The 13,905-nt window shown below is 41.3% G+C and overlaps 1 protein-coding gene across 2 annotated transcripts; it reads left to right on the forward strand.

Annotated features, from left to right (window-relative positions):
- The first annotated feature begins 43 nt into the window (after nucleotides 1-43).
- On the forward strand, nucleotides 44-9,015 carry LOC124017541 (protocadherin alpha-C2-like). Of its 2 annotated transcripts, XM_046332757.1 has the most exons (3): nucleotides 44-2,775; nucleotides 4,683-4,719; nucleotides 6,048-9,015. In XM_046332757.1, the coding sequence occupies exons 1-2, from the start codon at nucleotides 322-324 to the stop codon at nucleotides 4,692-4,694; spliced, it is 2,466 nt and encodes an 821-aa protein (XP_046188713.1). In that variant the 5' UTR covers nucleotides 44-321; the 3' UTR covers nucleotides 4,695-4,719; nucleotides 6,048-9,015. The 2 variants fall into 2 exon arrangements, with proteins under 2 accessions (XP_046188713.1, XP_046188712.1); XM_046332756.1 differs by lacking the exon at nucleotides 4,683-4,719 and having other exon boundaries at nucleotides 45-2,775.
- Nucleotides 9,016-13,905: the final 4,890 nt, after the last annotated feature.

The following is a 13,905-nucleotide window of genomic DNA, read 5'->3' on the forward strand; positions in this document are numbered from 1 at the left end:
TCGAAATATTACTTTTCGTCTGTAAACATTAATTAACGTTACGTTCGTAACCATAACATTCATAATAAGGTACAACCATTTTACATAGCACACATCATGTCGCTGTTCCTTTTCAATGACGACTACCCAGCAGACGTCATCACGATTGGGAGAGCAGCGCACCGCAGTTGTACCGCGTGGAAGCTAGGCATGAATTCCCCGGTGCAGAACAGAAGGCTACGGATTGTTTCTCACGTAAGCAATAGCGCGTAGATGTAAAGTTATTCGTCTTTAACGGATTGCTTCAAGTATTGACCTAATTTAACATATTTCTTTGCAATAATGGCGCTTTCCATTGCAACTGAATGGACAAGGTGCGTCACCGTTCTCTTTGTATTCAGCGCGATGTGGGGAATTGCTTTGTCCATTAATCGCTACTCTATTCCCGAGGAAATGCAAGAGGGTTCCGTTGTTGCAAACCTGGCTACAGATTTGGGACTTGACCTTCGCACTCTGATAACACGCAAGGCAAAGCTTGACATCATCCACAGAAACAAATATTTGGACATTAACAAAGAAACGGGAGACCTGTTCATACTTGAAAAGATAGATAGGGAATATATATGCTCGAGCAAGACAACGTCTTGTTTTCTGAAAATGGATGTCATATTTGAAAATCCCATTCGAATTTTTAACATTGAGCTTGAAATTATGGACATAAATGACAATGCACCGGTCTTTCGAAGGGAGACCATGCACTTGGATATTTCAGAATCTACCGCTGCAGGAGAGAGATTCTCTTTGACAAATGCTGTGGATGCAGATGTCGGTGCGAATTCTATTAAGACTTACTATTTAAGCGAAAGCAAGTCTTTTATAATTGACATACAGACGGGAAGCGATGGATCTAAATACGTAGATTTGGTTCTCAACAGTAATTTAGACAGAGAGGAACAGGCGGTTCATAATTTAATACTAACCGCTGTAGATGGCGGGGTCCCTGCACGCTCAGGCACAGCCAGTATCATCGTTAGGGTTCTGGATATCAATGACAACGCCCCTTTTTTTAACCAGCCGATATATGCTATTAATGTAACTGAGAACTCCCCAATTGGAACTCTAGTAATGACCTTGAACGCAACAGACTTGGACGAGGGCACTAACGCAGAGAAGATATATTCATACACGTTATATACATCCGAGAAGACACAAGAAAAGTTCTCTCTAAATTCGAATACAGGGGAAATAAAGGTTAAGGATGTGATTGATTTTGAGGAGAGCCACAGTTTCGATATATATATTCAAGCCAGAGACCAAGGATCTAATTCGTTATCCGGAGATTGTAAAATAATGATATTTATTACCGATCTGAATGACAACTATCCCGAGGTTACCATTAAATCTTTTAAAAGTACGCTCAAGGAAGATGTTGCCATAGGAACATTAATAGCAGTGATCAGTATAAGCGACAGGGACTCTGGGGACAACGGTGAAGTTGAGCTCACTTTGAACCAACAAACATCCCTACCTTTCGTTCTTAATAAGTCTTCGGAGGATTATTTTGCTCTGCATGTTTCAGAACCACTGGACCGTGAGACAATTCCAAGATATGAAATCACTTTCATAGTCACAGACAAAGGAACACCTCGCTTATCTGACAATGAGACAATCACCTTGGAGATACTGGATGTCAACGATAACTCGCCAATATTCCCCCAGTCGTTCTACACAATCCATGTTGTGGAGAACAACGTCCCCGGCGCACTGTTGACGTCACTCAGTGCTTTCGACCCGGACCTCCATGAGAACCAGTATCTGGTCTATTTTATCATGGAGAAGGAGATCATTAACACATCTATGTCCATGCTTTTCTCTATTAATCCAGAGAATGGCAACCTTTACGCTCTGAAGACCTTTGACTTTGAGAGGGAGAGGGAGTTCCTCTTCCACATAGAGGCCAGAGACTCTGGGGTACCTCCACTGAACAGCAATGTGACAGTTCACATCATCATTTTGGATCAGAATGACAACACCCCGCTCATAGTGTCACCTTGGCGTGCGCAGGGCTCGGTTATTGAAGAGGTGATACCGAGGTCCACTGATAAAGGATTCCTAGTTGCCAAAGTAATCGCCATTGACGCAGACTCATTACAGAATTCACGGGTCACATATCAGCTTCTACAGATCAGTGACTCTAGCCTCTTCAGTCTAGATCAATACAATGGGGAGATCCGTACCACAAGAATGTTCAGCTATAGGGACCCCCGTCATCAGAGGCTGGTTGTTGTCGCCAAAGACAATGGAGACCCTGCTCTTTCCGCTACAGTCACCATCAAGATATCAACAGTAGAACACATGGTGACACCATTCTCAGAAACTACTGAGTTGCCTTTGGAATATGACTTGTTCACAGACTTAAATCTGTATTTGGTCATTGGTTTGGGCTCAGTATCCTTTCTGCTATTGATCACCATATTGGTGGTCATCGTGCTGAAGTGTCAGAAACCGAAGCCCTTGAAGATGCCTCCTGCTATGAATATGAATCTGAACAGTCTAAATAGGAACAGTATGATCAGCAGAAACAGTATCATCAGCCAGAGGAGCTCTACCATAGCCGATTCCACCCTAATCTCCAGTGATGCCTACTGGTACAGCCTGTTTCTAGCAGAAACCAGGAAAGGCAAGGTGGTTGTCAGACAGCCTATAGTACCGAAGGGAGCAGGCTACTTTGTGTCCAGTATACCCAGAAGCACAGGGCCTACAGAGACCAGCGACTCAAGAGCATCCACGCTACAGGTATGTGCGCCTCTGAAGATGGAGGCCCGGAGTAGTTTTCCTCTGACATATACTTCCTTATATGAAATGCACACTCTTCCTTCCTTCATGTAATCACACATCTGACAAGGTTGGATTGATGAAAGCAGTAGCCTTTCTTTCATAGAGACTATCATGTGTCACTGATTACATGAATGAAGGACGCATTCAAATACTATTCAAACAGGGCCTTGTTGTGTAAAAGAAAAAATGTTTTTATACCAGAGCCACCTCTGCATTATTTTTGAGACCAAAGCCACCTCTGCCGGTTCCTATGCGTGTCCTCTGCGCATCCTTCAGACTGACCGTTTGACCAACTTTACACAATCATATTCCACTGAGAGGAGGAGCCTATAGACCCTGTGTCACCTCAGTGCAGCTCTCAGCCTTTTATGTTTACTGACAGGTTAAACTCCAGTTAATGAACCAATACAGTAGTACTGTACTACTTATAACTACTTATCTGACAGGCTACACTCCAGTTAATGAACCAATACAGTAGTACTGTACTACTTATAACTACTTATCTGACAGGCTACACTCCAGTTAATGAACCAATACAGTAGTACTGTTCTACTTATAACTACTTATCTGACAGGCTACACTCCAGTTAATGAACCAATACAGTAGTACTGTACTACTTATAACTACTTATCTGACAGGCTACACTCCAGTTAATGAACCAATACAGTAGTACTGTACTACTTATAACTACTTATCTGACAGGCTACACTCCAGTTAATGAACCAATACTGTAATACTGTATTACTTATCTGACCAGGGTTTAGTTTGGTTTTAAATAAATCCTCTATGTATTTTGCCGAAATGTCCTCTATGCATGGGATATCTGCAGGTTTTCTAGTGTTTTGCTAAGGGATGCTGTGAGTAGCTCCTGTACCTGTTGAGTTCCAGTAATTGCACTACCGCTAGTTAGCATTGGCCTGTGGAACTAACGCTAACTTTCTTTATACAGCACACATAAACATAGCATCCACAAGTTCACCAGACTCTGGGAAAGTAGAACAAGAATATCACTGTATCCATTTAAGCTCTGTTCCAGTCCTGTGGTGTATGAACACCGCTAGGCTATTACTGTGTAAGTGTTATGCAGACATAACAGAAAAACTTATTTGCTTTTAATTTGCCCTGCAGTCATTCACTCTACTGGGGTTTGGCTCAGTTTGCTTATTTAAGTCATTGAGCCATGCTAATTCCCAAGTCATGTTAGTGCCACTTCCTTTCATTCTTTGCTTGCAGTTCATGCAATTTTAATAACAAAAAATAGCTTTCCAAGAACGTCTGTCTGCTGTTGTCTCAGACACTACAACTCTCTGAGCTGAATTGCAAAAACCAGGACCGGGGTTTGTGTAATAATAAAACTAACCTGGGGGAAAATAATGGACTGATGTGAGCTCTATACAGTATAATGGGAATGCCAGTGTAGGCTAAACATTGTATGACATTGTTAGTTTATTGTAATTATTTTTGTGTTGATGTGTTTGTCTGTGTGCATTGTCTTTTCCAGGTCCAATAAGAGGCTAACCTTGTCTAACTGAAGTACTTTTTTAATTTGAGCTCTGACTTAGAGAGGAGACTGCCTTGTCCCTATTGTACTGACATGACATGAAAACAAACAAGAGATTAGGATTGGATTAGTGGATCTTGGGTTTTGGAAAAGTGTGTGTGTGTGTGTGTGTGTGTGTGTGTGTGTGTGTGTGTGTGTGTGTGTGTGTGTGTGTGTGTGTGTGTGTGTGTGTGTGTGTGTGTGTGTGTGTGTGTGTGTGTGTGTGTGTGTGTGTGTGTGTGTGTGTGTGTGTGTGTGTGTGTGTGTGTGTGTGTGTGTGTGTTGGACTCTGACCATTGAACCTGTCTCTTTTTCTGTTCTAAAGTACTCAAAATGAAAGGAAGCCCATTCTACAGCTGGAGGTATGCTGGTTGCTGGTAACATGATGTAGGAGCACTGATTGGTGTAGCTCAATCTAGAATTGTGTTTCTCACTATTTTTTTGTGCAAGTGTCGCTGTCCTGCTCTAATGATAGGTCTAATTGTCACTTTATCACCCCTAACGTGGGTTTGACTCTGTGTGGGCAGAGTCCAGTCTCCTTTGTAAAAGGGGGCATGCATTATAAAATGTCAGCAAAGAGCCGACATACATTGATTTCCAGAGAGGATGCAGAGAGAGGGTTGAATTCCTGGTCTCTTTCTCTATCCCTTTCCCTATTTGTTTTCTGTCCCCCTCCCCTGACACACACGGCACACTCTTCTTCCCATTGACCTTCATTGTGATGCATCTGTGATTAGATTGGGAAACCAATCACTGACAGCTGAGATTAGGCCCAAAGTGGCTGCCAGGTCAGAGCAGTAATGCCAATATGTGGTTTGTTTGGCAGAGATTCAGGCTAAAGTGCTAACTAGCACAGATAAAGAATAGGATTAAGGTATGCACTGTCTTGTTCCAAAGCTCAGTGTGCACACCAGCTTCAGAGCAGCGGCTGCATCCAGCCCCTCTGTCACACCCACACACATCCCTGCATATTTTGGCTCTGCCCCTGCTCCCCAGCAGCCACATCTTATCATTGGCCCAATACAGGGAGAAATAATGAAATGATGAGCTGCTCAATGCCTGTCGGCCACTGTCTAACACAGACTAACTGTGGCCTCCATAGACATATTACCTTTAGCCCTGCACGTACGCGCGCGCACACACACACAAACACACACACACACATACACATAAACAATTGCACTAAAGTAGTTCAAACACCAGCTTGCCTATCCTTCACTCCTACAGACTGTGATGTGCATGTCTCTATGGTACATCTCCCTTTCTGTTGCCCTATTTTTGTCATTTGTTTGGTTTAATTCAAATTTCACTTGCTTGCTTTTTAATCTGACCTAGATGCACATGATAGATCCATTCTGCAATTTGGCCATTCTGTAATTTCTCAATTCCTGTGGGGACAATAAAAGATAATGATTTGAGAAATAGCCCATGTAGACAATTTTATAGATTTTACCATGCACACCTCCTTGCATAATCCAGAGGCATGTTAATTGTTTATGACCGTAAAAGTAAGCAACTTGGTATCTAATGCCCACCCATGTTCGATTGATGGTGGAAATAACCAGTCAAGCCCCAGTTGGAGATCTTAACAGTTGCATGAATTGTGACTCCTTATAGGCTGTCAGTCAAGCTGATCCCCCTCCTCTCTCCACCTCCTATTTGGCTGACTGTGTTTTCTATTTATTGGCAGGATTCCAGGGCCAGCAGTGACCTGCCATGATGTCCTCAATCTGGATTATTCGGCTGCAGAACGTTCAAAGAAGTTAAGAGTGACCAACACCCCTCCTTCAATCACTGGGATCCAACAGTTACCTCTGGGGGCAGCTCGTCGAACCCTCTGCCCAAACATACCACACCAACCACCTCAGCAACTGTAGACTACCTTTATCATCTTCCATCAAGCATGAATCTGCATGGCTACATCAACAGGTACTTGTATTTAGAAAATATCATAAAGAAGAAAGGAACATCAAACACAAGGTCTTTCAGACAACATTGGACTGATGTCATTATGCATCGCACCCTCACTGGGACTTTTGACTGTAAATGTGGGACCAGGCACTCAATATCTTCCAAAATCCTACCTTACCTCTCCAAGAAACACAATTACACAAAAGGGATATTCTGTTTAGTCCTTGTGAGGGTTCCTCATCATTGTGATGTCAATGCATTATTGGGGTATGTGTCAGAGGTCACAATATGGTCAATGCCATAACTCTGTTAGCTAGTGAAATAACTATCTTTGTTCATCTGTGAATGTGTAGTGTGCATAGATAACGTTTGTACATTTTGTTTAGAAATAATACTAAAGTTTTTCATAATTTGGCTTTGTAGACCTTACCAATTTTCTTGAATGTGTTGAATTATGTTTTTGACTCTGAACATCAGCCTATGTTATGGGATTATTTATCTCCTGAGACATGGTATGAGATGTGCATGTTGAGTTGGTAACAAGATAGATCAAGACCTCATACCTGTCATTCAATGAGCCAGGTAGGAGAGAAGTACCCCATCTTACTCCACTTCACATTGCAGACAGAGATAGCTAATATATTCTCACGGTTGAAATCTTCATGATCACATTTGACACTGACGCTATATTTAGTATATTTTGATGAGAAACATTTCCTGCTCAGCATGTGTGTGTATATATATATATATATAAGCACAGACTATAATCCATTTTTTGTGTGAGAATCATGTCCAAGGAAAAACTCAGGACAGCGAGAAATACCCAGATTTAGTTCCTACCTGCCTAAGCAGGACAATATGAGGGTCAAATGTAGCCAACACTGTATGTAGAATATCTGAGGCACTAAAGGGGTTCACTTTACAACAATTTATCATACCTCTGTCTGAGCCTTCTCAACTAAACTCCACAGGCCTCTGCCAGGTTCCAATTACTGTAACACTTACTCCATCCCACACTCCCAGTGTCCCTGTCACTGTGAACAAACCTCAGAGAATCAGCTAAAGGAGAATTCAGTGTTAAACAGGAAGCTTAGAGGAAGAAACCATGTGTACTTTATATAAGAAATGTTACTATATCCACTTAAAAAAATAAGACTGTTTTAAAAAAAAAAGATGTATTGTTGTATATTTGAAATGTATTTATGTTGGCATGGTGCAATACAATATTCTGGCCATGTTTTTAAAGTTTACAATGTTTTATGAATTGTCATGTTTTTATTGGATATTTTGACCTAACAATTGTTAACACTGCTTTTTATGTGACTTATTGAAGTACATTGTGTAGCCTACTGTATGACATTTGTATTGCAATACATCATTCACATCTTTTATCTGATACAGTGTACAGACAAACAATCTAAATTATTTTATGAAATGTGAATGTAGCGCTCCCCTGTTTAAGAATTTAGCCAAAATGTTATTTGAAATTTATAGACATACAGAGTATCTCTTCTCCCAGCAATACCCTGAAGTGCAGAGATTTAATGCAAGGCATTAGGTCTTAGAAATGAGAAACTAGAACAGACAGCAGTATTTACACGTCACAATGAAGGGAAAGGGCCAAAAGAAGGAGAGAGAGAGATGAGGAGAAAGAATCTAAAGACGAGTGAGACAGAAAGGGGATTCCTTTGACTCCAGTGCATGTCATGTATGACCTATCGGCCCTGCACTCACAATCCATCCAGCTATTCCTATTCACAGTGATTTCCACTGAATCCAGATCTGGCTACACCACTCATATACCACAGGCTGCAGTGCAGTCATAGTTTGAAGTTCTAATTAACTCTCCAATTCTCTCTTTATCAGTCTCTTCCTATTTAAAGCCCTGTGTGAATCATGACCTCACCTCCCGTCACAATGTGAGGTCACTGTTTGGGTCTGAGGGCTGATGGTGTTGGACACACAGCTGTCTGATTGCTACACTAATGATGTGGGCGCTGCCTGCTCTGTCTGTGGGGAGAATATGCTGCCTGAGCCTTGTATGAAGACACATTTATTACACATTTTAGGCAACAGAAAATATTAAACTAAATTCAGACGTCTTGAGCTCTTTATGGGTCTCCTGCATTATACCAGTACATGTGACTTGAGGAGAATGAGATGATGGTTCTTAATCCAGATTCAAGTCATGATTATTGCAAGGGATAAAATGTAATCTGGATTCATTTAGATCCCAGGCATTTGGAGAAAATCTCCCAAGCAGTCAGTGGCTGGGTGATTGGCTGATATGACCTGAGACCTTAAGCTCTACTTTGACAGTGGATGGGGTTTAAAACCTGTATCGGCGTATCTACTTTGTACTTTTTTAAAAATACAATATACTTTTTATATCTGATGTAATCTCTGCACTTGGCTTGATGGTACATGAGGGTGTCTGTGGTGCTTGCTTAAGTATCATGCAGATCATGTCTGTCTCTGTTGTGTAGCTACACTGCTTATTCCTGCATTATGATTATATGGTCTGACTGTATCTGCCTCCCTTTCTGTAGGGCTTCCTGTGTTATTTATAGGTGAGTGGGGGGCGGGGACACAACCCACAACGCTGATTGGCAGATGCGAGTTAAAAAGTGAGTGAGAGAGAATGGCATTGCTTACATTTTTTTATTCAAAAATAGTTTGGATGTTGTTTCTGTTGCTTAAATGTCCTGCTTGTAGATGCTGGTGTCAATAAAGCTTTAAGATATGTGGTTCTGTGGGTCCCTTTCTTTCTGAAGGCCATTATTGAAGTTATCAGTGTTGTTAGGATACTTAAATTGTCAGACATTGATGATGACCCAGTTTCTCACTTCGGTACTCCATGCTAAATCAAGGAGATTGATTATTAAACTGAGGGAGAGGTTAATATGAAGGAAGTATCAGGTAGAAACACAGCTTTCCTGGTGATTTTCTTCTTATCTTAAAGACTGCCCACACGGCACAGTGAAACACTGATGGATGATCTCCATTGTGACGGCACAGAGACAGAGCCTCTACCCTGCAGTCCGCTGCAAACGATTGACGGGAGTGGCTGGTTGCCAGGAACCACCCGGCACCTAGGAAATGGTTGCTATGACAACCGCACCACCTTCCTGTGATTACGGAGGAGGGGATTATCATGAACACCCTGCTTTCTATTTTGTCTCCATCATTCCCTCTCCTTTTGGCTGTTCTGTCTCTTTCGCTCTCTCTCTCTCTCTCTCTCTCTAATTGAATGTTTCTGCCGTGTGACTGCCTTTGCACAAAATATTTCAGAAATCATGACACAATCTCTTGGGCACTGATAATGAAGTAATCTTCAATTCATGCTAACTATTGTTTGACACTCCAGTATTTCAGTAATCATATTCTAACCCCTGCAGAGTGCTCCAGTTACAACGGTCAGCACCTTCTATATGTAGTACCAACCCCCACAAACCTCTGCTCTCTTGCTCTCCCTCTCTCTATCGCCAACCATTCTCAGTCCCTCTCTCATACATACATACATATGCATGTGCACTGACATACACACCAATATGCTGACCTGCACACAAGCAAGTACGTGTGTGCCCACACACACACTACATTCCTCTTTCAATCGGCAGCATTTTCCTCAATGATAGCTCTTGAGGTTCAGCACCATGGATAGCGACCCACCTCAAACTCCTATTGCTATGGAGACAAGCTGTGCCACAATAGAGATAAAAGAGAGAGAGAGAGAGAGAGCATGAGGGGAGAGGTCATATCTCTCATTTTTCACAAGAAGTCAGCAAGACATCATACATTAATTGCAAGGAACATATACCATGCCAACCCCATATTCAAAAATGTCCATGCCTGGAAAATATTACATAGTCACATACACGCAAATAATAGGCTAATTTTCTGAAGAATTAATTGTTGTTGTTCTTACACTGGACAAAGACAACTACATTATGACAACAGATTATATACAGTACAGTGGCAAGAAAAAGTATGTGAACCCTTTGGAATTACCTGTATTTCTGCATAAATTGGTCATAAAATTTGATCTGAACTTCATCTAAGTCACAACAGACAAACAGTCTGCTTAACCTAATAACACACAAACAATTACACGTTTTAATCTCTTTATTGAAAACATCATGTAAACATTCACAGTGCAGAGTGGAAAAAGTATGCAAACCCTTGGATTTAATAACTGGTTGACCCTCCTTTGGCAGCAATAACCTCAACCAAATGTTTTCTGTAGTTGCGGATCAGACCTGTACAACGGTCAAGAGGAATTTTCGACGATTCCTCTTTACAAAACTGTTTCAGTTCACCAATATTCTTGGAATGTTTGGTGTGAACCGCTCTTTTGAGGTCATGCCACAGCATCTCAATAGGGTTGAGGTCAGGAGTCTGACTGGGCCACTCCAGAAGGGGTATTGTTTTTCTGTTGATTTACTTCAGTGTTTTGGGATGTTGTCCTGTTGCATCACTCAACTTCTGTTGAGCTTCAATTGGTGGACAGATAGCCTTACATTCTCTGGCAAAATGTGTTAACAAACTTGGGAATACATTTTTCCGGCGATGATAGCAAGCTGTCCAGGCCCTAAGGCAGACTTTTTTTCTCCACACATAGTGTTGTATGTTCCTTCCAAACAACACAACTTTAGTTTCATCTGTTCACTGAATATTTAGCCAGTAGCATTGTGGAACATCCATGTGCTCTTTTGCTAACTTCAGACGTGCAGCAATATTTTTTTGGACAGCAGTGGCTTCTTCTGTGGTGTCCTCCCATGAACACCAATCTTGTTTAGTGCTTTACGTATCGTAGACTCGTCAACAGAGTTAGCATGTTCCAGAGATTTCTGTAAGTATCTAGCTGACACTCTAGGATTCTTCTTAACCTCATTGAGCATTCTATGCTGTGCTCTTGCAGTCACTCATAGGGAGTCACTCACAGTCACTCTCCATTTATAGGCAATTAGTTTTACCTTGGACTGATGAACATCAAGGCTTTCAGAGATAATTTTGTAACCCTTTCCAGCTTTATACAAGTCAACCATTTTTAATCTCAGGTCTTCTGAGATCTCTTTTGTTTGAGCCATGGTTCACATCAGTCAATGCTGCTTGTGAATAGCAAACTCCAATTGTGAGTGTTTTTTATAGGGCAGGGCAGCTCTAAACACCATCTCCAATCTCGTCTCATTGATTGGACTCCAGTTTAGCTGACACCTGACTCCAATTAGCTTTTGGAGACGTCATTAGCCTAGGGGTTCACAGTACAGTACACTACAGTACACTGTGATTGTTGAAATTATGTATTCAATATAGACAAGAAAAACACAATAATTTGTGTGTTATTAGTTTAAGCACACCATCTTTGTCTATTGTTATGACTTAGATGAAGTTCAGATCAAATTTTATGACCAATTTATGTAGAATTCCAGGTAATTCCAAAGGGTTCACATACTTTTTCTTGCCACTGTATACAGTGCCTTGCAAAAGTATTCATCCCCCTAATTTGTTGCATTACAACCTGTAATTTAAATAGATTTTTATTTTTATTTCATGTAATGGACAAACACAAAATTGTCCAAATTGGAAAAGTGAAATGAAAATTATAACTTTTCTTTTTTTAAACGGAAAAGTGGTGTGTGCATACGTATTCATCCCCTTTACTATGAACCCCCTAAAAAAGATTGGGTGAAACCAATTACCTTCAGAAGTCACATAATTAGTTAAATAAAGTCCACCTGTATGCAATCTAAGTGTCACATGATATGTCACATGATCTCACTATACCTGTTCTGAAAGGGCCCAGAGTCTGCAACACCATTGAGCAAGTGGCACCACCAAGCAAGTTGCACCATGAAGGAGCTCTCCAAACAGGTCAGGGACAAAGTTGTGGAGGAGTACAGATCAGGGTTGGGTTAGAAAAAAAATACCTGAATCTTTGTACATCCCACGGAGCACCATTAAATCCATTATTTAAAAAAATGGAAAGAATATGGCACCATAACAAACATGCCAAGAGAGGGCTGCCCACCAAAACTCACAGACCAGGCAAGGAGGGCATTAATCAGAGAGGCAACAAAGGGACCAAAGATAACCCTGAAGGAGCTGCAAAGCTCTGCAGCGGAGATTGGAGTATCTGCCGTTTAAGCCATACACTCCACAGAGCTGGGCTTTATGGAAGAGTGTCCAGAAAAAAAAACCATTGCTTAAAGAAAAAAATAAGCAAACACGTTTGGTGTTTGCCAAAAGCCATGTGGGAGACTCCCCAAACATATGGAAGTAGGTACTATGGTCAGATGAGATGGCCATCAAGGAAAATTCTATGTCTGGCGCAAACCCAACAGCTCTCAGTACCCCGAGAACACGCGGGAAATCGCGCTGTTAAGACACTGATGCCCTTTGCAATCACGTACCTATGTAAGAGTGGATTCTCGGCCCTCACTAGCATGAAAACTAAATACAGGCACAGACTTTGTGTGGAAAATGTTTTAAGACTGAGACTCTCTACAATACAACCCAACATTGCAGAGTTATATGCATCATTTCAAGCACGCCCTTCTCATTAACCTGTAGAGAGTTATTCGCAATTTTCGAATAACAAATAAAGTTTTACATGTAAGATGGCTAAATAGAGAAAAATGATTGACTATTATTATATTATGATTTGTACCCTGGTCCTATAAGAGCACTTTGTCACTTCCTACGAGCCGGGTTGTGACAAAAACTCACACTCATTCTTGTGTTTAATAAATGTATAGTATAGTATAGTATATAAATAGTTTAATAAATGTATAATCGTATAGTGTGTGTGGCAGGCTTACAATGATGGCAAAAAAATAAACATTTAAGAGTGCTCTGACACTGGTGCTAGAGGGGGTACACAGCTGGAGGTTGAATGTTTGAAGGGGTATGCTTTCCTTTCCAATTCCCAAGAGGTTAAAAGCAGAAATCTGCATATAATGACAATGACAATGTCTTCACCCTAACAATTGGAGTCTTTGTCCAAAAGGTGTGAAGGCAGACGACATGCTTAGGTCTGCATATTATGCGCATAGAAACACATTGTGCTTATTCTTGACAAATCTGACGAGAGTGAGTCCTTCCTTGCTGCTGAAACTTTATCACCGGAGCGAAACAGCGCCCCCTCTGTCTTACTATTTGTAGCCCATATATCTGATGCTGTCTGACCAGATATAGTATGACATACCATATTCTTTTGGTCCAGACAGCATCAGATACATGGCTACACAGACTGAGAAAGAGGAGCGCTGTTTCGGTCAAATAAATGATCAACATTTCAATGTTTTATTTGGATGGGCAAGTAGGTACGGTAGGGCGGGACAGGCCCCCTAAGACCCACCCATAACGCCAGCCCTGGAATGGTCCTCCCCTTCCTCCTCTGAGGAGCATCCACTGGAGTCTTGTGCATGCTGCACTAAGTGTAATAATAAACTGGGTGGTTCGAGCCCTGAATGCTGATTAGCTGACAGCGATGGTATTAGCTGACAGACCTATACCATGGGTATGACAAAACATTTATTGTTACTGCTCTAATTATGTTGGTAACCAGTTTATAATAGCAATAAGGCATCTCGGGTTTGTGATATATGGCCAATATACCACTGCTAAGGGCTGTG

The sequence above is a fragment of the Oncorhynchus gorbuscha genome, unplaced genomic scaffold (genome assembly GCF_021184085.1).
Source record: "Oncorhynchus gorbuscha isolate QuinsamMale2020 ecotype Even-year unplaced genomic scaffold, OgorEven_v1.0 Un_scaffold_27:::fragment_2:::debris, whole genome shotgun sequence".
NCBI classification, from domain to species: Eukaryota; Metazoa; Chordata; class Actinopteri; order Salmoniformes; family Salmonidae; genus Oncorhynchus; species Oncorhynchus gorbuscha.

Coding starts and splice junctions, on each gene's coding strand:
- LOC124017541 (XM_046332756.1), top strand. CDS start 322: ATGGCGCTTTCCATTGCAACTGAATGGACAAGGTGCGTCACCGTTCTC. Junction 2,776..6,047: donor CAAGAGCATCCACGCTACAG/GTATGTGCGCCT, acceptor ATTTATTGGCAG/GATTCCAGGGCCAGCAGTGA.